Genomic DNA, 24,480 nt, shown 5'->3' on the forward strand with positions numbered 1-24,480 from the left:
TTTACATCTCTGCCAACGGCATCCTCCAACTGCTGCGACGGATTCTTGTAACTCCACCTGGGCCTGGGATCTGCTTCGAAGGAGCTGCTGAAGGTTTTTTTTAACCAAAACAACCAGTTTTCCACTTTTGGAAGATCGATCTGTCAGGAAAGAGTTCTTCTGGTCAGGATTGTTAAGGTGATGATGATGATGATATGTGAGTGATGTTTTCAGGGTGATGTGTGGCGTTCAACGGGAGCAGGGATTTAGCTGCTGCTTTCCATTGTTGTTACACATCAATGTGGCCTGCAGCAGAGTTGGAGTTGTATCAGAGGTCTTGGAGTTTTGCCTGATTAGTGACAAGAACTGAACTGACAAGAACAAAATCCTACATTTATGACACTTTCACCTCATGATGTTACAGATCTCATATTTCATTCTTCAACCTCTGCTTTAATTTTGTTCTGGCCACACAGAGGACAGCCGTAAAAAATAAACTGTAGAAAGGTGTTTTTAGAAAAGGACTCCGTGTTACCCATGATCTGTCATTTTAATGAAGTAAACTGTTGATGTGCTCACAATCTGATTTAACATGAGTGGGGGATGTAACAACATTTCAGATTATTTTCTCCCCTCTGAGTAGACACAACAGTTTTATAGACCAGATCATGAAGATGGATAAGCATCAGATGCACCAAACTGCAGTTTCGTACTACGCACCCTGGGCTTGGAATGATTTAGAAGACAAACGTCATTTGGAAACGCTGCCTTAATACCAGACATTGACTCAGGTCCTTATCTTATTGTGCTCTATGCTGTATGTGAATGTTGTAATTTTCCACACTGACATTTTGGCCATGTGTCTCTTATAAAAGAGATAATGGATCTCAAAAGACTTCCTGGTTAATTAAAGGTTAAATAAAATAGCTTACTAGCCAGCTAAAAACATAAATCAACATCAGCCTTATTGTTACCAATAGACCGCTGGACAAAACTGCACTTTGTTGTTGTGTTTGGAACTTTTCTGAGGAAAAAGAAACTCTTCCAGGATTCCTCCAGGATTCTTCCAGGATTCTTCCAGGACACCCTCAGTCCACCTTTAATTTAAATCTGGTCTGAAGACTTTGCTTTGCTCTACACAAATCTTTTAAAAGGCAGCAGAGTGAACAAATATAGTCACCTTCATAATATGTTTCATAATAAGTATATGCTAAATGTATTGGTACTTCAAAAATGTTTAATACTTTCCAGATCAAATAAAATGCCGAACCTAAATACAGAGTTCCAGAAAGGGTGTTATTTCATGATCTGTTGCAGACAATGAGAAAGTGATTGCATTTGTGTTTCTATCAGACTGAAGATGTCTTTAAAGAAACGGCTACTCTCCATGTTGTTGTGCTGTGTTTACTGCGTGGCCTCGCTCTTCTGCCTCCACCCGAACCGCAACAACTGCTTCTCCGTCGGAGCTCGGTGAGTCTGAGTGTATCAGTGTGTTAAACATGGACAACAAACATACAGCGTTTGTTACAGTGACTGACGTTCTAGATACCCATCATATTTTCCTTTAGGAAAATGAGAGTTTTTGCATATTTAGTTTGTAGACATCAATACATTAAGCAATGTTGTAGCATGCATGTTAATACACTGTCAATCCAACTCAACACGTTTTGCCCTCTTGTGCCCCCTCATGCTGCCCCACATGCTCTATTAAAAGTTGCACTTGTACAGATCTCAAAGACTACAGCCAATGGCTAATTGACTGTTTATTTAGAGGTTATTATTTTCACATTTTTAGACTAGTTTTGTCCAGTTAACTGTGCAAGTGCTTAGTTTAAAGTCATGTTCCTAGAAGAGCAAAACATGTGATCAATTAGTTAAAGATGGTGGTCAGTTATGTTAAAAGCTACATTCAAAAAAGTCTTTGATGTACAGTATATAAGAAAGAAACAACAGACAAGAACATTTCCAAATGTTCTTTGGGATTTACTTTTTTGGCTGGAAATTTAAGTCTTGAACGGAAATGGAGAATGTTAATAATCGTCATACCCTTGGAGTCTTGAGGTATTAACAAGAGAATTACTAGATATTTGAATATGAGTCCAAATGTTCTACCTGACAGATAACCATGCATTTTTATGTCATTATTACTGACAGACAGACAGACAGACTGTGAGAAATGACATGGAACATGGACATGAAATGGAGATGCAAAAAACCCTCTAAGCTACAGGGGTGCCCCCTACCCAAGGGGCTTTGATTTAATCTTGATGTCACCCCTTTAGCCTGCACTAGAAGCAACTGACATTAAGGAAACACAAGCAAAACTTAACTCTACTGTGAATCTGATTAAAGGGTTGTCATATGCTCGGAATCCAATCTAATTATTTGAACTGTGACCTTTTGCTTGAGGAAAAAAGAAAAGGCAGAGGTAATAAGATAAAACACTGCATCTGTGCTCATGGACCTTTTTCACAGCAGACATTTAGACTCGTCAACAGGTGTAACTAATGATTTTCCATTTAGGAGTTCCAGTGCCAGGATGCCTGTATTGTGCATGTTGGCTCACTCAATTGGCTTTTCGGCAGAGCAGCTGCTCTTTTGGCCCCTTCTTCAGTATTCTTCCTTTCCCTCTCTGCTGCTCTTTCCCTCAAAGGACCAGTGTGTAACATTTAGGAGGAGCTATTGGCAGCAATGGAATATAATATTATACTATATAAAGTATGTTTTCATTAGTGTATAATCACCTGAAAATAAGAATAGTTGTGTTTTCATTACCTTAGAATGAGCCGTTTTTATCTACAGAGGGAGCGGGTCCCCTTCCACGGAAGCCGTCATGTTGCACCGCCATGTTTCTACAGTAGCCCAGAACGGACAAACCAAACACTGGCTCTAGATAGGGCGATTCGCTTTTTTCGCGAGTTTTGCGTACACCGTACATGCATGGAATGGGAGGGTGAGGTGAGCGGTATTCAAAGGGTTGAATTTCGCCACTAGATGCCACAAAATCCTACACACTGCTCCTTTGAGTCACTCTGTCTTTATTCCCACATTGGTTTCTCAATTTCTCTCTCTATCCACTTCTCTGTTCCTCACTCTCCTTAATTGTTTCCCCTTCCCTTAGGAATCTGGTGTCAGTTGTCCAGCAGCTTTACCAGCGTGTCATTCGACTGCTGCGCACCACTCTCTGATCCACAGCGCTCCCTGTGTTTAAACCAGTAACTCTGGAGCTGTCCTACCACTATGGCCACTGTGGCTGTTGTCAAGCATGCCCTCCAGTAGTGCATCGCCAATTAAAAAGAAGAAGAAGAAGAAACAGAGGGAGAGGAATGGTGTCACTCCAGTTTTGGACTGTGAAGTTTCCACAAAAATCAGTTTTCTCTGAATTGGGCTCCAACTGCCCTGTTGTGTTTCCTACTGCAATTCTCTGACTATATTTTAGAAGAGGAGGCGCGCAGTAGCTGAAGAAGTTTTTTTACTGACTTACTGTTTAACATTGTAGGTATCTGCTGTGTGAGGTGGAAAGGAAAGTCGTCTTTTAAATGCATTTTGAGGGTTCACTGCGAGTTTGGCTGTTCTGCTGTTTACTGCATCAGCAGAACAATGTAGCTTAAAGAAACAGGCTTGTAACCAGGAGGTTGCTGGTTGAAATTCCTGGACATGCTGGCAGTACTGTTGTAATGTGTGATGGTGCAAGTCTTATTTTCTTCATTAACAACCACCACAGAGCTGTCCCTGCAGGCAGAAGGTTTTCAGTGGGCCTGCATTGTAGCGGGGGGATAACACCTGTGGTGTGAGTGTGATCGATTTTTTTAGAGGTCTTAACAGGTCCAACATTTGGGGAAACCTACCCATACTCAACATGCATAAATAAATTTTCAAGGAAAGATCAGAAAGGAGACTGGATCCAAAAGGGACCCACAGATAATCAGATCAGATCCAAAATGTGGTCGACCCAAGCAGACCCAAATAGAGAGAGAGTACTAGCACTGGCAACACTTTTTCTCACTTTCTTACGGTGGTAGCATGCAGATGCTGTTGTTTTGGTTTTATTTATGCAGGTTTTGAGATGTCTCTGAGATATGTGCCTTTATGCCAATAGAAAGGAAGTGATAATAGTTTGTGGTGCTCACAGCAATGAAAAATTTAAAGTATCCAACAGTCTTTCCAAACACATATCCCTGTTACTCTGGATAATTCACAGAACACAGAACAGTTTTCATAGGACTAATTCTTTGGTTGAAAACAATTTCAATGAAAGCTGTTCACACTGAGCTCACAGTGAGGTCGCTTGTCAGGAAAACCTAATCATGGGTTGCAGCAAAGAATGCTGACATTTTGTTTTGTTTTGGTGAGGACAGTCTCACATCCGTTGGTGTCAGAAAAGATGGGCGGAGCAGGAAAAATCAGGTAGAGGTCACCTGAAGGTTAAAAAGCTGCTGGTCTGAATTATAATTTGTGTTTGTAAAACTGAGAAAAGGGAAGTGAATGAGTAAAGGCTGATTCACATATGGAGATAAATCTGACACTTAAAGTTAGAAAAAGAGATCACACATTTACAACAAATCAAAGTTGTAAGAAAGAAGGGATGTGATAACTGATTATTTGTTTGTGAGAGAATTGATCGCAGATGACATTTCAGATAGAATACTTGAGCAACAAGTTATGTGAATGGGCTACAATATTATCTGCTGCCTGAGAAGATGATGTACTTTTGAGCATGGCTCTGAGTGTCAGTGTGGCTGCCAGATGCCTTTACTTTAATGCTCCCTCCAGCATTAGCCACTTCACCCAGGAGGTTATGGTGAAAAAAACAACAAGGTGTTCTGAGTCAAGATGTTTGCTTGAATAAATGAAATTTAGAAAGATCCTGTGGCTGTTGAACAGTGGTGAATAAACACTCAGTTATGACTATCTATTGAGGTGATATGATTAACTTTAACTTTACTTAATATCATTATTTAAATATAATGTGGACAGATCCACTCCAATAAAACAAAATCAATTTTCTTAAAAAGCCTATGCGTCATTTTTCATGTCTATCTATCTATCTATCTATCTATCTATCTATCTATCTATCTATCTATCTATCTATCTATCTATCTATCTATCTATCTAACTATCTAAACTTCACATTTCTTAAGTGTGCATTCTGGGTAATGAGAGAGTGGACAAACTAGCCAGACAAGCTGTAATAAAACGCAGACATCCATATTAAACTTTCAAAATCTGAGGGAAAGGGCATTGTACTGTAGCACTAGGATCCGGAGATACGGAGAAGACATTTGCATTCAGTTCAAAATAGAGTGGGTATTGTGAGAAATAGGGGAGGACATAGAAAAGAGGAGGTAGCCTAATAATAACTAGATTAAGAATAGGACACAGTAATCTGAACATCACAAAACATTCAACTGGTCTTTGTCAACACTGTTGGATCATGTTTGGTCAGGATTGATGGCTAAAATCTGACAAACATGGTCCAACAATGTTGGACATTGTAGGAGTTAACTACTATCTCCAGAAGGTGGCAGTAATGCAACACTAAGGATCCCAGCTGCCGTTAAATCTCAAAGACGCAGAAGAAGAAGCTCATTTCTGGTGTAGCAGTTTGACATTAGCTGAAATGGGAAGCTAACAGCAGTCGATAAGTTTTCTGCTTGCACTTTATTAAAGTCAAGCCACGTATATGTGTTAAGTCATGGAAAATCAAGTCAAATAGCAGGTCGCGGATTTTGATCGACAACACAGGTACGTGACATTTCGGCTGAATGTAACGGTAACTAACAGTTAGTTGCTAACTGTTCAACGTCGCTAACTAGCTGGCTAGTAATTTCCACAAGTGTTAGCTGAATTAGCCTAGCAGGAGCCGTCTGTTTCGCGCTAACCGTCCGAGACCGTTGGGACGGTCATCTCTGTAATAAAGACGAAAAACAAAAAGCCCGAATTTCAAATTGTACATCTTAACTAGAAGAATGATTTATATATCGGTAGTTAAGTAGCGTTTCTGTTGATCACATGACCAGCATTAACGATAATTATAACTTAATTTTATTCTCACGACACTGTTGCTTTTACCGAACTGTCACTCATGGTTTGCCTCCTCTCTCCGGCACCGGCCAATTGAATCGCTTAAAATTTTGATTGACTGAACTCGCAGCCAATAGCAACCCCACAACAGATATGACGGCTCACTCCGTGGGGTTCGACACAGCGGGCGTCTCTTTCCGGCGCAGTACGCTGGGATGCTGATGCTGAGGAGCCTCCTTGAACTGTAGCATCATTAACGCTCAATGTTTGTCGACATGTTGTATTGTCTGAGGTTGCAGCACTGCGTTGACCTCTGTCTGGGCCTGCTGTTGTTTTTAGCGGGGCTGCAGCAGGTGGAAGCAGCAGCAGCCGCCGCCGCAGAGATGATCAACTTGAACTGGAAGCCGTTCATCTACGGAGGGATGGCCTCGATTGTCGCAGAATTCGGTAGGCTACGCGATGCACCACACGCAGACCCTTAACCGTCATGAATATTGTTGGGTTTATACGCTGTTGTGCCATGGTAGTACCTGTTCTACGCAAATAGTCTTTAAATACCATGAATTTGCATTCATGGGAAAATTCTGCAGCGGCATTTGCTGAGCGATGGTAGCGCTGGCTTCAAAAAGGGGACGATGCATCCAGCTGAATAAATATCAAAGCTCTGTGGTGCACATTATATGCATTGTCCTGCAACAGCGGATGTTCATGATTCACAAAGTTAGAATTAAGTCAGGTTGTTGGTACACATTCACACTGTTTATAATTTGCACCGCACACAGTAGTCTGCTGAACAGTAAATAAACCAAGCAGTTAACCTAGCAGTTTGTACCTCTCAGGTATTATTTTATAGTTACATTTCAGTCACAGAAAAAAAAGATATTTATTTAGATCATCTGCTGCTTGATAAAAAAGATATTTAACCTATTGTTTCTCTTTTTCCTAATCAAGGACCTCAGCCAAAATTTTAAAGTTTTACTAGTTATTTTTGTATATATTAATGTTGCTTTCTAATATGTTATATTGTTCTTGTGTTGTACAAAAAGAGAAAGGAAATATGCCATTTCTGGTATCTGGATAGGAGTTGCAAATGTGACTCGAATGTATTGATAATATATGAGAGAACTGGCCGTATGAATTTGAAATGTTATCAATATTCTGTGAGGGATTTTGTTATGACTGAAACTTACAAGCCCCAGTATACCTGCAAAATATCCTCTATGCCTTTATAACTCCACTACCTTCATTTTCTTTTTTTCAGTTAATGTTTCTTCTCCTCCTTCTTCTTCTTCTTCTTCTTCTAATTGTTGTTATATGTTTAACCCTCAGGGACATTTCCCATTGACCTGACTAAAACCCGGCTACAAGTCCAGGGTCAGTCCCAGTACACGGAAGTCCGCTACAGAGGCATGTTCCACGCCCTCCTCCGGATCGGCAAGGAGGAGGGCGTCCGGGCTCTCTACTCTGGGTATGGAACATGCTTTTTTGGGCTCTGCACAAACAACATCACATTCATACACACAATTTGGCCATCACGGCTGATTGGTGTGCATGCTAGTTTGGAGCACAGTAGACAGATGTAGCGTGTAATGGTCGAGGGTCGTATTCACAAACATTGGATGTATATAATATAATATATATAATACAATAACTTTCATCTCAATGGGGAGGTGGTGTTGACCCTCTTGCCATGTATGATGCTCTAGTTAAATGCTGTTGGTTACAGGAAACCACCCCATAATCACAAAAATATTAAAGTATAATTCACTGATATTTGTGTGGATGTGAGCATCATTTGGAGTTTTCTAACACTACATGGAGATTTATTACTGCTATATTTTCTGAACTACTGCTTTTTTGGTAGATCCATATAAATTAGACACTAACATGGACGTGACCAGATAACTCCTGCCTTTGGTTAATACACATCTGCTTAAGAACACCTTAGCTAAAGAGAAGCCTTCCTACATACTCTCCACAGTTTACCTTTGGAGCTTTAGTAATGGCTAATACGCTTTAAACTAGGATTCATTCATAAGGGGCAATACTTGGAAAACGTCATAAGAATTTTTCTCAGAGTTTCAGCACCAGGAACTCTTAGTTCCAAGAAGTGTGAATACACTACCAGATGCCAAGCCGTTCCCCGGGGCGAGAGAGCTTTCAGTTAAACTCGTGTTGTTAAGTAAATGTAGTTAATTCTTCTTGCTACACACTTGCGATATGCTCCATGCTGATGGAAACAGCACGTGCTTAATACAATATGCAGTAATAAGCTTAGCTGTTACACTCTGTGGGTGGTTGAACTGTGATATTGCTGAATCCAACTACAGATTTGAAAGAAACCCAGTGGGACAGGAAATGTGTGACATTTTGAAAGAAGGAGCTTCTCTTTGACTTTAAAGCCGTTTGTGTGATTCAAGTGTTTTGTGTCTACAGTTGTTAAGATTCATCTCGGCTTTTGAGCAATAGAAAAATAAGCCTGGATTTCACTCTTCAATAAAACTGACATTTTGTTGATTTGCATCCTAAGCCACATGAACACAATTAGTTGAGGAAAGTATCAGATAAGCACTCCCTCTTCTTCTGCACCTGCCTACCAGTTTACCCACAGGATAAAGGTTAATAAACATATTTTACCTCTCCTCTTAGGATTTCTCCTGCTCTGTTAAGACAAGCTTCTTATGGGACAATCAAGATAGGAACCTACAACTCACTGAAGAGGCTGTTTGTCACTCATCCAGAAGGTGAGAGTTAACTATTTCTGCCTCTAACTCCCTGTCTTCTACCTTTCTGCTAACGTCTCTTATAAACTCTTTCGTCATAAGGCTCTAACCGTACAGCCTTCCTACAGGGAAGGAAACTAGCCTTTTCACAGGCTTCAGTTAGTTAGTGTCACAGAAGTCACCTAAAACTTTGGGAGCATTTTCGACTACATGATATTAATCTGGAAAAAAAGCTGGCCAAACAAGGAACAATGGAGGTGGTTTCAATGATACTGTATATTAAATTTTGATTCATATTTGCGATGCGGCTCTGACTTGTTTCAGGCTGATGCAACCTCCTGCAAACTCAGTTTGGTCTATAAGCATTGATGACGGTTAAACAGAAAAAACAACCTTGAACTACTGACTGCTAAGAGCAGTTTACCTAATAGCAGCAGCAAGGAATTTGGCAGTAGTGGCACCTAAGTTATTTTCTTACATTTAAATTTTGGCCAGTTAACTGATGACATTATCCAGAGTGCAGCAAAGTTAATAATTTGGTAGAATATTTTTCACTTCCTTAACAAGTAGCCAATAGCACAGTGATGACAGTTAAAGTAAAGTCCCAAATGCATTGAAGCATCTTCTGTTGCACCTTTTGATGCCTAGGCCTGTCACGATAACTACTTTTGTTGGACAACATATTGTCCCAGCAATAATTGCGACAAACAATATTATTGTCGTTTTTAAGGGCATTAGCATCGCATTCATTTGCATAAAGCACAGGGGTTGTGTCAGTTGCAGTAAGGGAGAGAAATCTGTAGCCAAATAATCACAAACGCACTACAGGGACACTTTGTATTTGAAGTAAAAAAAAATGTTTTTATTTTTTTATTTTTTTTTAAATCTACAGAGGGAGGGAGAAGATCAAACTATTTAAATATTGACAAGATCAAACGAACTACTTACATATTTACAAGCTATAGGAACACTCTAATCCAGAGATCCGGAGAGCTAGAGAGAGAGGCTCAAACCTGCTGCTCCACATGTTGCACCTACAGGCTGTCTGCACAAGGCGCAACAGGAGAGGGAGAGACGAGACCCTGTTCCCTATGGGCAGAAGAGCCGAGGACTGCGATTACTCTGAGCAGCATGCATGGGAATGAATTACAATATAATATTTGAATATACGTCTCGCCTTTTCCCTGATGGTCAAAATAGTTTGCTGAATTTGTCGCTAGTCGCTTTTTAGAAATAAAGTCGCTAAGAGGGTCTGAAAAGTCGATAAATCTAGCGAGAAAGTTGCCAAGTTGGCAACACTGTGTGTGTGTGTGTGTGTGTGCGCACGCACTGAGGAGCTGCCTGAGCCCCGCCCACGGTGAAACTCCACACAGAGAGCAGACGACGAGAGGACAGAAGCAGCACGGCCAGAAATGACAGCAAAATGTGTCTCAGCATAGTTTTTTCTGTTTGTCTGGCTTAGGCACTGTGAAAAAATGCTTAAGCATTGCACCCCATGTCTTATAATGGTAGGGAAAACCCTGCTGTTTATTCTGGCATCATGTTGTCTAAAATCTTGGTGACATTCCTATGTAAACAAACACGCATGTAAACACAAAGAGATCAGCAAAAATGATCATGTCCATATAACGTACAATAAGCCGATGACGTAATTATCGCGACAGACCTATTGATGCCTCTATGGTGCCCTGAAGGTGGCAGATACTGTCCACGCTGTCCTCACATTAGAATCAGAATCGGTATGTTAAATAATGTGTGATCAATGCACAAACCCATGAAGTGCACAGCAATTTACCCTGGTGATATTGGTGCAGTGACATTAACCCTTACCAACACATTTTTACTGGATAGATTTATTTGAATTGTGCCTGTGAGTGTGTGGCTGTACGCCCCCCACGCCCAGCAAAAAAAGGCGAGAGAGAGAAAAATCCTAGAGACATGAAAGTGGATCAGTTTTTGTTGTCGGGAGCTCTGACACTCACTTCAGCCTCCGTGTAGAAAAACACAGAGAGCCACTTCAGTTATCAGACAAATGGGTTTGCGCTACATTTATCAGTGATTTGCCGGCGCCAGCATGTTTCTGAGACTCTCAGGACGTTTGTGACCACAGGCTCTGTCTCTTCCTCTGTTCCCTCTCCGTCTGCTTTTTTTATTTGTCACTTGTCTTTTCCCATTGACTGGTTCTTGCTTTATCTGGCACTACCTGCCTCTCTTCTTTGTTCTCTTTCTTCTACTTTGCTTTTTTCCTCCTCTTTCCCTCTGCGCCTGTAAATATTTAATGGTCAATTAGTGTGTATAAGATAGATAATATGAATAATAGAGTGGATCTAGGTAGGAGAACAGAACGGAGTGATTGAAGGGAATGAAAGAGTGAAGTTGTGTTTTGTACTTCTGTCATTTGTGAGGACTTTTCTTAAAGGAATAGGTCAACATTTTGGAAAATACTCTTATTTGCTTGGGATGAGAAGATTGATACGATGGGTCTGAGTCACGACATGTTTAGCCTAGCTTTGCATAAAGACTGGAGGCAGGGGGAAACTGAAACTATTTGTGATTTTTGCATGTTGGAACTGTTTTTTTTTTTTTTTATAAAGAAACAACAGTTTATCCATCCGCCCAGCACTTCTGTGCAGCATTTCCAGCTACAGTGCTAGTTACAGCCGTGAGAACAGTTTTTGGCTTTGGTTGCTTTAAAGCCACAATGGCATGATAGAAAGCTGCGCATAGTCACTGTACCAGGACGTTATTCACCAAGAAATAGATCCAGCACGTAACCTGCCCCTAAAACCATAAATTGACGTTATTACATTTAAACAAATGTGTCAGCACCAATGAACCAGGGCAAATGTCTACTGCATTTATGTACTTATTGAATAATAATGAATCTGAGTCTAATGTGAAAAGTAGTTATGGGAGGGTTGAAGGGAAGGGAGCAAAGAGGGAAACTAATCAGGAAGACGATGAAGAGTTTTTGTTACTGAGGCTTAACTTTCCCTTTTTAATGTGTGCGTGTTTAGCCAAAATGCAAAACGCTCTTTGTTTTGTTTTTGTTTTGTTCCTGTTGATTGTTTTGCCTTTCCACTCTGCATGCCCTCTGCTACGATGGTGCTACTGTGTTTTGAATGCTTGTTTTGATACAGGCTTGGGTTTGCCCTGTGGTTGTGGTTGGATCGAACGCCCCATTCCCCTGTCCAAAAAATGAGCGGCGCGAGGACCGCCACACTAACTGTTGGTCAGATTGATCAAGGATCACTGTAACTATTGTTCTAAACTCAATCCATTATTATTTTGTCTCCTCCTCCTCCTTCTTCTTACTCCAGTGTAGACACCATACTGGGTTACTAATAAGATCCACCACTTGCTAACACTGACAAACTCTTCCGAGGCTAATTGCTAACAGTGGTTACTGTTTATTTAAAGCCAACGTACAGAGTGTGCAGTCTCTCCAACAGAAACTTCAAATTATTCTCAGTGTTGGTTTGATCTGCTTGGAGTGCCAGGCGGGTGGAGTTTGACACATCATGCATACCTGCCAACATTTGGGGGGGAGGGGGTTTCGGATTGAACGTGCCCCAGCTAACGTTAACTTAGCTGCCCCGCAGCGAGCAGCTGCACACACGCCCCTTGGATCGTGGTGTGGGTTGCCAGGTTGCAGTAACAGATGGGTTGAAATTGCATGTGGTGTGTTTGGATGTGTTTCATAGACGATCTGGCAATTTGGGTGCCGTCAGACAAACATCCAAAACTTGGATCCGTGTAATGTATTCATAATAAAGTTTGAGGGCGCCGGGAGATGGCCTTGAAATACGGGAGTGTTGGCAGGTATGAATGATCATGAGAGAGAGACCTGTGTGAGAAAGTTTGGACTGCTTCAGGGTCCATCAAGTGTAGCTTTGTGGTTAACTCCACCCATGTGGTGTTCCAAGTAGGTTAGAGCAAATATGAACACTTGTGCAGATAAAATTAATTAGATAAACAATAATTTCTTATATTCTCACAAAACTCTGTCTGTGACTTAAATACTGCATACTTGTAGGGAGCTCTAAGTAGTACAATAATCCCTGAAAGTAACTGCTTGTCTGTGAGATACTTTTTTGTCCTTTCTGACTTTCTCGTAGCAGCTTATGTTCAGAGTTCATAGCGATCCTGAATTTGTAGATTTGCTAGAATCAAACAGGATGTAAAAAAAACAAAAACAATCTGTTCTAGTTCTGTCTTTGTTAAGTGCACTCTTAGTGTCATTTTCAACACACTCTAATTTGTGTCTTGTTTGGGTCAGAGCATACTGTGTTTTTTTTTTATATTTGTTCTATAATAAGATCCAAAAAGTACATATCTGTCATGACACAACATCAAGTGAACCAAAAAGGCAGTTGTGTAAAAACTTAAATGACGTCAGCCAATAGCTAATTTAATTCTTTGTTTAGTTAATCCTGGATGAAGACTCTGCCACGCTGCATCGTCTCAGCGTGACCTTTTTAGTGAACATAATCATGCAGGACTCCAGCGTGCCTTTAAGTGTTTTGAGCGCACGTACCTGGTCGCTTGCATTTCTGTACCATGAAGCATGTGTCAGCTTTAATCTGTATATATATTTTATAAAGGCAGCTGTTGTAAAAATAATGACTAATCAAAATCAGGTGCATTTTATTAACTGTAATTGTAATAATATTTCAAAGCTGGTTGTCACAAAATAAACACTTTTCTTGCTGATATTTCCAGACATTATTCATAAGAAGACATATTTTGTAAAAAGATTTCACCACATAATAAAGTAACCAAAAACATAGTTTAACAGGAAGGGTTGTGTTAAATAATCACACAAATGTTTTGTCCCAAACAAGATCAACTAGTGTATAAAAAATGACTTGAATTCTTAAAGTGGAGAGCATGCATGATAATTTTATCATCTATGGAAATATCATCCCTCTAGACATCTATACATAGTAAATTATAGGCTAATCATTGTGTTTGTGTGCTTTCGGTTGCTTTTGGCTGTGTATGTTAATCGATATAATTTCTTGTCTCTTTCCCGACAGACGAGACCATGGTCATCAACGTCTTCTGTGGTGTTGTGTCTGGAGTTCTGTCCTCCTCTCTGGCCAACCCCACTGACGTCCTCAAGGTGATTCTTAATGCTGGGGCTTAGACTGAGATTAATTGTTCTAAGCTAAGCTGCAAATCAACCAAAACAAATTTTATTTTTCCGTAGAGCTGAATGAAAATAATCGTTAGTTGCATCCCTATTTTCCTGTGTATCAGGTTCAGTGTCACATGGCCTAAACGTTGTTTTTTTGTCTAGTCTTTTGTGCCAAGAATAATAATTCAACTTGTAAAATTGTTCAGTGAAAATGGTAAGATTTACAGCAAAGTTCTGTGGAAATGATTAATAAATCAGCAGAAAATTAATTGATGATAATCAATTCATTGTTTTAAACCATTGATCAGGAACATGTGCTGATTACATCTACTCAAATGTGAATAATGTTGGCAATTTAAAACATTTGAATATATGTAGATATTGAAATAGTCCGGTGGCTTTATGTCTACAGCTGCTTAAAATGAATCCTAATACTTAAGTTCAGACACTGCGTGAAGTGCTGTGTTGTCAATTAGGGGCTAAAATGTTTGACCTTTTAATTTTTGTGTGTGTGTGTGTGTGTGTGTGTGTGTGTGTGTGTGTGTGTGTGTGTTCTTGTACCAGATCAGAATGCAGGCGCAGGGCAGTCTGCTCCAAGGCAGCATGATGTCCAACTTCATCAACATCTACCAGACAGAGGGCACCCGAGGGCTGTGGAGAGTGAGTGCTGGATCACTATGCATAAGGATGTGTATGTGCATTATGTATGTATTCCAAGTAGTGGATACTGTGTTCCAAGATGGCGCCCCATTCATTCTTTGAGTTTTCAATTTTTACTGGACCTCATGGCTCAAATTGTCATAATACAAAACATCATTAGTTTAACAGCTGCTTACTAAAGCCAACTTTTACAGATCAAATCAGTAAAACCAAACCAAGGTTATAATGTATATTTTTATGCTAAATTAAATGACGATGTGACAGTGTGAAATGGTCTCTCTCAGCGATGAACCTACAGAGAATTATCGCCCAAATCTGAAGCTCTTTTATAGTGAGTTTCAGCTCATTGTTTAGCTGTCTAGCTGCAACTTTACTGTTTTGGTTCACTCTCACTGCTCATAAGCAGCAGCAGGCAGCTGTTGTAAATGAAAAAGCTCTAAAAAGCCACTGTACACTACCTGCTCAGCACCAAACAGCAGACAGACACAGTTAGAGACTAGCTGGTGAACATGGTGGAGCATTTAGCAGCTAAAGAGCCAGATGTTTCCCTCAGGAGTTGGGTAGAGACCAAAACCAGAGCTAAAAGAGAGAGAATATTGGACTTACATTCATCAGGTGACACAAACACGATTCAGAATTAATGATTATGTTGCTCCATAACTGCTGGATGTGTAAATATAAGCAACTATGCTAACAAGTTCGCCATATCAACTAAAAAGGTGATGATATGTCAAAGTTGTGTTCACAACTTGTTTCTGCTGCCCCCAAGTGGCCCAAAAAATCTGTTTATTATTTCAAGTTAAAAGAAATAATCTGGCATTGTGGGTACATCTTAGGTACAAACACTTGTTTGCTGCCTTTCCGGCAGTTATGGAAGTACAGAGATTGGTACAGTTAAATTAGTACAGTTACCAATTAATTAATTAATTAATTAAAAACTACACCTTTTAACAGGTCCAAAATGATTATTATTATTATTATTATTATTATTTACTTATTTACATGTTGTATCTTACTAGCTAGTAATATTAGCTTGCTGTATGTCGAGTCAGCTCTGTCCAACGAGTTGTACTGTGATAGTGTTACGATCAGACTTATTTTCTTCATCGTCCTCCTCTTCAGGGTGTCATCCCCACAGCGCAGCGAGCAGCCATTGTCGTCGGGGTGGAACTTCCTGTCTATGACATAACGAAGAAGCACCTCCTTCGCTCTGGCATCATGGGAGACACCATTTTGACACATTTCATGTAAGTTTATTTATTCTTAAACTCTTTTCGGGTCATACTGTATGATCATCCCAATGATCATACAGTATGTCTTTTAAGTAGTATGATGAAAACTGCACTGGAAGCTAGTGTCTGCAGTGGTTTTATTTATTTATTTTTTTTTGAAAGGGTGGAAATTTGATTTTTGAATGAAACTGAATGAAACTCAGCTTCGGAGTGGTCCGTTAACCTCGTTCCATGTCTGGATGTGTCTACAGCTCAAGTTTCACGTGTGGCTTGGCGGGAGCGCTGGCCTCCAACCCTGTAGACGTGGTCCGGACCCGTATGATGAACCAGCGAGTTTCGTCGGGAAGCCCCATGTACAAAGGAACACTGGACGGAGTGATGCAGACGTGGAAGAATGAGGGCTTCTTCGCTCTCTATAAGGGATTCTGGCCTAATTGGCTGCGACTTGGGCCTTGGAACATCATTGTATCTTTTTAAAACCTACAGAGTTCCTTCCCAGGGGGGAAAAACAGGGAAATCAGACTCATTTCTAGTTCTTGGAAGAAATTGGGGAATTCCATAAGAAGCCTGGAATAGCATCTGAAATGTTTGATCTATCCAGATATACTATACACCAGACTGTTTATACTTTGAAATGGAGATTTGTCTCCATAGAGTTGGGGGACATGAAGATATATCCCATGAGACAATAGAAATTTGTCAACTGTCAGAGTATTTGCAATATCCTTATACCGAAATAGCTATGTCTTCTAATAACTCTAGTGGTATGAGCACATCAGTGAGCAAGACAATATTGTATTTTTTATGATTTTTGCATCAATGTAACAAAGTATGTTGATTTGACAGGTATTTAATCAACATTCCTATCTGGTTAAACAGTTTCCCAATTGATTTTTCTATATCACAGTACATATTGATATCACAATATAAAATATGTAGTACACTAACCTATTGTATCTGATGTCATCACTCTTTGTTTTTTTTATTGGTGCAGAGGGACAGTACATAAACACCGACAGAGGTAGAGACCTAAAGTACATGGAAATAGATGGAAAAGGTTAACAAGCAACATATACCATGATGTGTACATTCAATCAGAGGAAACATGAAAAAGCTAGACAAAACAATCATAATAATAATAATATGCAAGACAGTTATTGTATGTGTTTGAGTGTGTGTGTATTTCTAACTGACAGAGGAGAGGGGGACGACTAAAAAAAAATGATAGTAGGTTAACAGCAATTAAAAAAACTGTAGCTGAGTTGAAGCGATTGGAAATAATTAGTGGATGAAACTTGACTCGTGCTAATGGTATTAGTGGTGTGGAAATGGACATTATGCTGAATTTACCCTGTGAACCATTACAGTACAGGTAATTTACCCGCCATCAATGTTTTTGTTGCCACTGTTTGACTATCAGCTTTTATTGGAGAATATGGTAAACTACTTATTTGAAAGTAAAATTAAGGTGAATGCTGTGAAATATGCGTTTTAATTGTCCATTATGTTGCAAAACTGTGTGCACACAACTACGCCAAGTCCTGCAGGTCAAAGTTGACCCAGGAAAGGTCTGGCATTAGGCGAGGTTGCTCATGTTTCAGAGCTTGTTTCAGTTGTCTGAGCGGCCTCAGCCTGTATTCTGTTGTGATATGAATCATGAAGTTTTCCTTAACACACTTCTCAGTTCTTCATCACCTTCGAGCAGCTGAAGAAGCTCCCGTTTTAACGCGAGGAGGAAGTGGGACTTCACTGGTCTGTCAGACTGTGTCAGGCATAAGTGGGGGTGTGAGCACGGCAGCACCTGGAGTTTTTCACCAGTACATTCACACTCCCTTCAAATTCATACCAATGATCCAAAATGGTATCAGTCATCTGCTCATGCTCATCCAAATCTTGATTTCTCTTTTGTTTTTGCAAAGTGTTTTATTTATTGTCACAGGTTCTGTTTTCGTACTGTTTTAAGGGCTGTTGCTTTGATGATTACTCTCACCCTCAACCACCTTTGACACTCCCCAGGCAGCTAAATGTAAGAAAGACGGAGAAGGAGTTAACCACTGTGGACTCTCGTGAACTTTGGCTTTTCTTAAAAGCCAAACAGAGATGACACTTGTGATTGTTTGCTCAGGGTTCCTACACAGATGTGGAAAAACATGGGAAATGAATTTATAAATCAGCTAGGAATCGCACAATGCCAGTTCAGACATGCATGGCTACACAGTTTGTGTAGAGTTTTGAAAAAGGAGAAAACTATATGAAATTTTAAAATGAATGATGCGTCTGAACCCTGTAATTTAAATGCGTTGGCTTTGCATGAAATGCGCTCAGAAAATAAGTCAGATTTAACTGGTGACTGTTGAGGAATTGCATGGAAGATAAACTGACTGTTACAGGTAGTTACTGTACCGAGAGAGAAGAGAATTAAGACAGAATTCACACTGACAGAAAGGAGGAAATATTTCTCAACGGCACTCCAGATGTGTTCATCTTTGTACAGGAAAATGACATTCAGCGATATGTTATGATCTTTGGTATTTAGGTGTCAAAAAAAGGTTTTGCAAAGCCTCTGAAATGTCAGTGTAGTTTTAAAATTTTAGTTGCCAGAAAAACATTAAACACATGAACTTCTTTCTGAATTTAAAAAAAGTTATTTTTATTTTAGTTATATTTATTGTTTGTTAGGACAAAAAATTTGACCCCAAACTCTGAACATATGTGATCTTAAGAGAGCCACTGACGTTTTACTAGAAACAATCAGAAATCTGAACCAAAGCCTCTAATGACACTCACAACCATTATTATTATTATTAATTATTTTTATTTTTAAAGACATTTTCAATCCAGATCTGTTATTCCTAATGAAGGTGTTTTTTTTTATTTGCTGTAGAGACATTTCAGACTCCAGTCTGCTGCGGTATTAGGAGCTAATGGGCTGTGAGCTGTGCTTGCTCCCATAATTATATTGTTAACCCGCAAGACAGCGATCCAGTACATAATCGTTGTACGGACTCAGTCGCACATGGGGGAGACTGTATTTTATGTTACGCACGCCCGGGTGTGCATATGATGCCTTGTTGCGCTATTTTTACTGTTGTGTCCCTCATTTCAGGTCAAGTCAGAGCATGAATAGAAAAGTGGCAGCTGGTGTGGATAGAAAGTGGAAAAGAGGACCTTTGTGCCAAAGTTAGTTTCTACCAAACTAGGTAAAGTTTATTTGCAGATAATTCTGAAAGAGGTTTCGTTTGCAGCTACTCTCTGTAAAATTTGGTTTACAGGAGAAACTGCTGGAAAATATCTGACAGTCAGTGTAGTATGTTGTTTGGAACTGATAAAATATTTGAGTTTTGTGGATCATGTTGTCTAAACTCTGCCCATGTAAAACAGACCAAATGCATTTTTTGTTAAAAATAACTTGTATTTTTAATTCTTTATGGGGATCCATAAACGATATCTTAACAGTAACTAAAACACATGCTACGAATTGTTTGACTTGCACAGTGCAGGAGTGCGGCTTCCACGCCAGGTGACCTCACTCTTTCATCCACCTGCATCACCAAACCTTTTTTTTTTTTTTTTATGTCATATGTTATATTTTCAAAATATTTTTAGTAGTTTCTGTTTGTTTCAAAATTTTAAGGTATTTATTTTCTCAACTTTTGGTCATTCTGATCAGTGTCTTTTTATTTTTTTGGACGTGGTGGTCAGTCAGACGTTTCCCATCCTGGCAGCAATTTTCTGTGGCTTTAGTCATCGGATGGATGTCTTCTGTCTTCTGTTGTAACGGCACAAACTTCCTGGATTCTGTAACTGATGCACATTGAAAATATTTTGTAATTTATAGCTTCAACAGCACTGCACTTCTACATGTAGACTGCTGAAGGCATCGTTGCTGTTCAGTTGTTTCTGTTCCCTGGTCTGTACTGTAGTTGGCTTGTTATATTTGAGAATATATTTTGGTCATATTTCATCCATACTAATGTTCAGTCCTTAAGATACTTGCTGAATCACCCCTTAGTCTGCTTTCATCTGTGTACAGTAGGGTTACTTTTGGATTTTGTGAGTACAAACACACACGTTGTCCGTTTGCCCTGAAATGCATCAGCGGTCATCGCAGCTGCTAAATCTCACAAAGTACCTTTTTTTTAAAAATTTTTTTTAATATATAAATGGATCCTGACTGCAGAATCCAGTGTGTCCCAATCTAAACCCAATCTCCAGTATCAAATTTGAAAAAGTCAACAATAGTGAGTAAAACATGTATTTGTAAGTAGTTTATTCACTTCTCACACTTGAATTAGAGTTTGTTGGGACACAACTCAAACTTTTGTGCTGAAGAGTGGAGCTAGTTTGAGAGGCCACAAGGTTTTGAGTGTGTGTTGAGTCCTGGGAACATTATGTTGGAAAATGTGTGTCAGGCGTTGCTGTAAAGATATTTAAATTTTAGTCCTGGAGTCGTGGGAGAGTTGCACTGTTACAGCCTCGCGCTTTACGTTGATCACCTGTAAATAATGTTATTCTGTCATAATGTTGCTCCTCTGCTTATACTGATACCTCATTACCATATTGAGTGTGTGGATTTTGCATTTTCTTTTAGTTACTGTCTACAGATTGTGCTTACAGTCCTCAATATTGAAGTTAAAATTTTAAAACTAGTTTCAATACATTTCAGCGCATTTGTGAGGAGATGTTTCCTCAGCAGTCATGCTTTCCTGAGCCATTTAAACCGTCTGTTAACAGTTATGCAAAGTATCGCTATATCAACACTGCGACCTTCGATTCATCCATTAAACATTTACCTTCTTGTAAACTGTGCAGAGGGATTCTGATCAGGTTTATTTGAAGTTTCATCAGCTTGATAAGTAACCATAAAGTGTCAGTAAAGAGTGACAAGGGAGTGAACATCAGCTCATAGATATTCAGTGTGTGAGTGCAGAGTTCATCTGAGTACAGGGGTTAGTCGTAGGAATAGTGTCAGATGGAGATGCGGCTAATGGTCGAGTTAGTGTGTGTTTCCAGAGTCATACTCATATGTTTTTGGGTTTCATCCACACCGAGGTGATAAAACGGTGCTTTAACCTGCTGAGATCAGTCCGGCCACGTTGGAGAAAACAGTCGGGCTTGTTACCAGATGATGGAAACAATCCACCAAACAACCAAAAAGAGAAGGAAGAAAGAGGCTTTACTGTTTTTGTAATTCTGAAATGATTAGTCGATTAGTTGATCCACCCAAGATTAACCACCAACAATTAAATGTGTCTAGCAAAAATGCTAAATTTGAGTTTTTGACTGTCAGACAAAACAAGCAATTTGAGGATGTCGTCTTTGGGTTCTGGGAAATTCTGGTGGGCATTTTTCTGTTTTCTTTGCCTTTTTATAGATTAAACAATTAATTGATGGAAACAAAAGCCTGTTTGACATGTTGTTAACTGCATTTTCAGATTTATTCATATTAGTGTGGACATTATTGACTGATTTTTGTTTTTGTTCTCCATGTTCATAAATCCCGTTCTTTTAAAGAGTGTGTCGTTCTCAGCTGATCACTCCAGTGTCGCGTCAGTTTAGGGTGTGTTCACTTTCTGTTTAGTGTTACATGAACTGTCCAGCCTTTAAAACATCCTGTACTTCTGTGATTGTCTTATAAAAGTTTTTGTTTTGACAAAATGATTTTAGAACCATATTTGGGCATTTTATGTTTTAAGCTTTTTCAGAGTTGTGTCTATTTTCTAATTATTTTAAAGACTTTTTATGTTCATCTGTTTTGACCTTTAGAATGAGCCATCTATTTATTTGACTCTGCGTTCAGTGAGCCTGGATACAGTTCAGAGGATGCTGCTGTCCCAACATTTTTGTGTTTTAATTTGAACTGTTACTATGGTAACGGATGATCTGCTGTCAAGAAATAGTCCCATCACATAACTCCCTCGAAAACCACAAATTGACGGTACCAGAAAGTGGCTCGGCGGAATTATTCTGCTGTATTAAAAATATTTGGTCAGTGGTGCAAATTTATGGGTCAAAGTTCACTGAAGTTGAACTTGACCAGAAGGATGGATTTCGCAGCTGCAAACAAATCCACTAATAGATTTGTAAGAACATAACTCACTATTAATATTTCATTTAAGAAGGAACCTCTCATGTGGCTGAATTTTAGCAGAAAGTTTAACTGATTTATGTCTCCACGCCTCTCATTATCACGTTCAACAAGTTCGGCAGCTAATAAACAACACTAGCTTTGAGCTAGTTCATTCTTGACCTTGGGAACAGTAGTTTGCCAGTATAATCTTAACTCAAGGCCCACTTGTTTTTTCTAGACCAACCGCATCTCACAGTCTTCATCAGCGGAGGGAGTTTGCTCAGTTATACAAAACTTGGGCCACGTGTTCAAAGATCGTCTTTGCCGTCGTATGTAGAAGTCCTCCTTGGTCTTTCTCTAGCTGTCCTCTGGTCCATGACCTCTGACCTCTTCCCAGTCGATGCTGTGACCGGTTTTTCCACAGACAGCTGGTGTTGTCTGTCTGTTGTGTTCTTTCGGTCTCTTGTCCAGGGTCCTTGGTCTTTCTCTGATGTGGTGTTGTAGTGTTCCTCTGAGGGAGGGTGCTGTCTTCAGGGTGTACCAGGAGAGATCCCAGGGTTTTGAATGGTTTATGGTAAGTGCTTACTCTGTGTCACTTGAGGCCTGCGGGCGGCTAGATGTTCTGCCACGTGAGGGAGTCCCACTGTCTTCCCTGTCCCGTCCTGGTCTTAGGTCGGGGCAGGATTATCCATTCGTTGTATTGTACTCTGCTGTCTCACAGACTTCATCAGCAGATGGGGGGTTTGCTCATTTGAAAGCTCCAGAAAAGGCTATAAAGTGGACCTTGAGTCAAGATTATTTTGGCAAAGTAGCAGCTTTGCTTTAGCTTTGACACAGTTGATTCTTGAACTCTGGCAGGCCTTGTGTTATCCTCACGCTCCGCAGAAACGCTCTGGGGCCCAAATCATAGGACGCACTTGATATGAAAGCTTGTTTTAATAAAAACATGTTTTTGTGTTAAGAGGAGCACACGTGGAATTTTTTGTGCTTTTGTTTTGCTCATGATTGCGTAGTGCTTGTAACTGATGGAAAGAAAGAAGTCCCTCCACAAGAACACCTCTTTTTCTCTCCCCAGGGTGTGCCATGTGATGACTTTTTTTATTTTTTTAAAGGTTTCATCTTGAAACTTTTTAAATCAGTAAACTTCTCATTATATTGTGGATTCTCTTGATTTTATTTCGCTTTTCTATTTTGTTTTACCTCAAAATTGAAACACCCAGTCTCCCTTCAGACATGTGATCTCTTTCCTTGCAATCTGTCTCTCTGCCTGTGACTGAATCAAGTTTGTTTTTACTTAGTTTTTTCCCTAGCTACAGCACTGAATTGTAGCGGGAGCGATAAGCACTGTCACACTTATCAAATTAAGAAGGTTCATTTAGTATTAGACATAGGCCAGTCAGCATCATTCCTCCTGATCTTAGCCCTTATCTCTGGACATTTAGTTTATTGGTTTGATTGTTCAGTGATAAGTGGTGTCCTCTAACAAACAGAGAGTTATTCCCACTTCTATCAAGAGGCTTCAGTTCAGAGGCATCAGTCAAAATGTTACATCATTCTGATTTTAAAATACTTTTGAGTGTGGAAACCTGTGTGGCCGTCTGACAGGAGAAGAAAATCTATACATATTTTTGTAAATTTTCTCTCTCATCATTTGCACTTTGGTGTATCGTTGCTATCTATAACCTTTATGCTTGATCACTTGATGAGTTTCTATGGTGGAAGTTGAAGAATTGTCTTTTCACTTTGACAGAATGGGTTTGGCTTTATATAAATTCAATGTTCACTCAAATAAAATATATACTGTGATTGTTTCTGTATCAGTTTATTTCTTGTTTGTTCAGTTGGGCTGGTAAAATCAATTTTCTGGATTTTAATATTTAATGTGCACAACAAATGTGGCAGTTTTTGGACCAGTCAGTGTCTCTCTGGACAGAAACTCAAAGCTTTTACCAGCTTTCGTCTGATAGACTGTTGTGTAGTGTCTGCATGTCACCACTGGATGGAGCTGTTGAATGGAAGAATCGCAGTAAGAGAAAAATCAACCTATTATAGTTCCTCAGAGCCCAAGATGATAACTTTTTGTCTGACCAACAGTCAGAAACCTTAAGATATTTAGTTTAGTATCATATGACGGAGAAAAGCAGCAAAGCCTCACATTTTAGAAGCAAATTATTGGCATTTTTGTCAAGACTGACTGAAACGATTAGTCCAATATCAAAATAGTTGCAGTTCATTTTCTGTCAGTTGACTAATCAATCAGTCAATCATTTCAGCTCTAAAATATTTAAAAATAGATAACAAAGAATTGGAAAACATCAAATGTGCCTCAGGAGAGTGCCACTGTTTAGAGATGCATTAAATATTTCCACAGCAACTGAGATAAGTCAGACGTTGTTTGTTGTTCCTGATTTATGAAGACTTTATATACAGAATCAATAATATTGATTCTTTTTCATATTTACAAAATGAGCACAAAGGACAAATATTTTATATATTTATACTCAGGAAGTTGTTACAAGGATAAACTAATATTTTTAGGTGAACCTGTTAGGGTGATAGCTACTGTACATTGTGATGGTCTTCTATGTGGATTGTTTCGTCATTGGTCACAAAGATGTACTGCGTGTCCTATGAATTTGTGGAACTTTTCTG

At 39.4% G+C, this 24,480-nt stretch overlaps 1 protein-coding gene and 1 long non-coding RNA gene across 5 annotated transcripts; both read left to right on the forward strand.

Annotated features, from left to right (window-relative positions):
• LOC122888328 lies at nucleotides 1-4,981 on the forward strand. The gene is made up of 3 exons (XR_006380678.1): nucleotides 1-177; nucleotides 1,333-1,449; nucleotides 3,101-4,981. It is a non-coding gene; the product is annotated as an uncharacterized LOC122888328 (long non-coding RNA).
• Nucleotides 4,982-5,551: 570 nt separating this feature from the next.
• On the forward strand, nucleotides 5,552-23,634 carry slc25a14 (solute carrier family 25 member 14). 4 transcript variants are annotated; one of them, XM_044222236.1, is made up of 9 exons: nucleotides 5,552-5,724; nucleotides 6,296-6,450; nucleotides 7,333-7,471; nucleotides 8,653-8,747; nucleotides 13,766-13,851; nucleotides 14,431-14,526; nucleotides 15,649-15,773; nucleotides 16,010-16,223; nucleotides 17,443-23,634. In XM_044222236.1, exons 2-9 carry the CDS (start codon nucleotides 6,387-6,389, stop codon nucleotides 17,482-17,484), a joined length of 861 nt encoding a protein of 286 aa, XP_044078171.1. In that variant the 5' UTR covers nucleotides 5,552-5,724; nucleotides 6,296-6,386; the 3' UTR covers nucleotides 17,485-23,634. The 4 variants fall into 4 exon arrangements, with proteins under 4 accessions (XP_044078171.1, XP_044078172.1, XP_044078170.1 ...); XM_044222237.1 differs by having other exon boundaries at nucleotides 6,303-6,450; XM_044222235.1 differs by having other exon boundaries at nucleotides 6,343-6,450.
• The last annotated feature ends 846 nt before the right edge of the window (nucleotides 23,635-24,480 follow it).

This window comes from Siniperca chuatsi, linkage group LG14 (genome assembly GCF_020085105.1).
Source record: "Siniperca chuatsi isolate FFG_IHB_CAS linkage group LG14, ASM2008510v1, whole genome shotgun sequence".
Lineage (NCBI taxonomy): Eukaryota > Metazoa > Chordata > Actinopteri > Centrarchiformes > Sinipercidae > Siniperca > Siniperca chuatsi.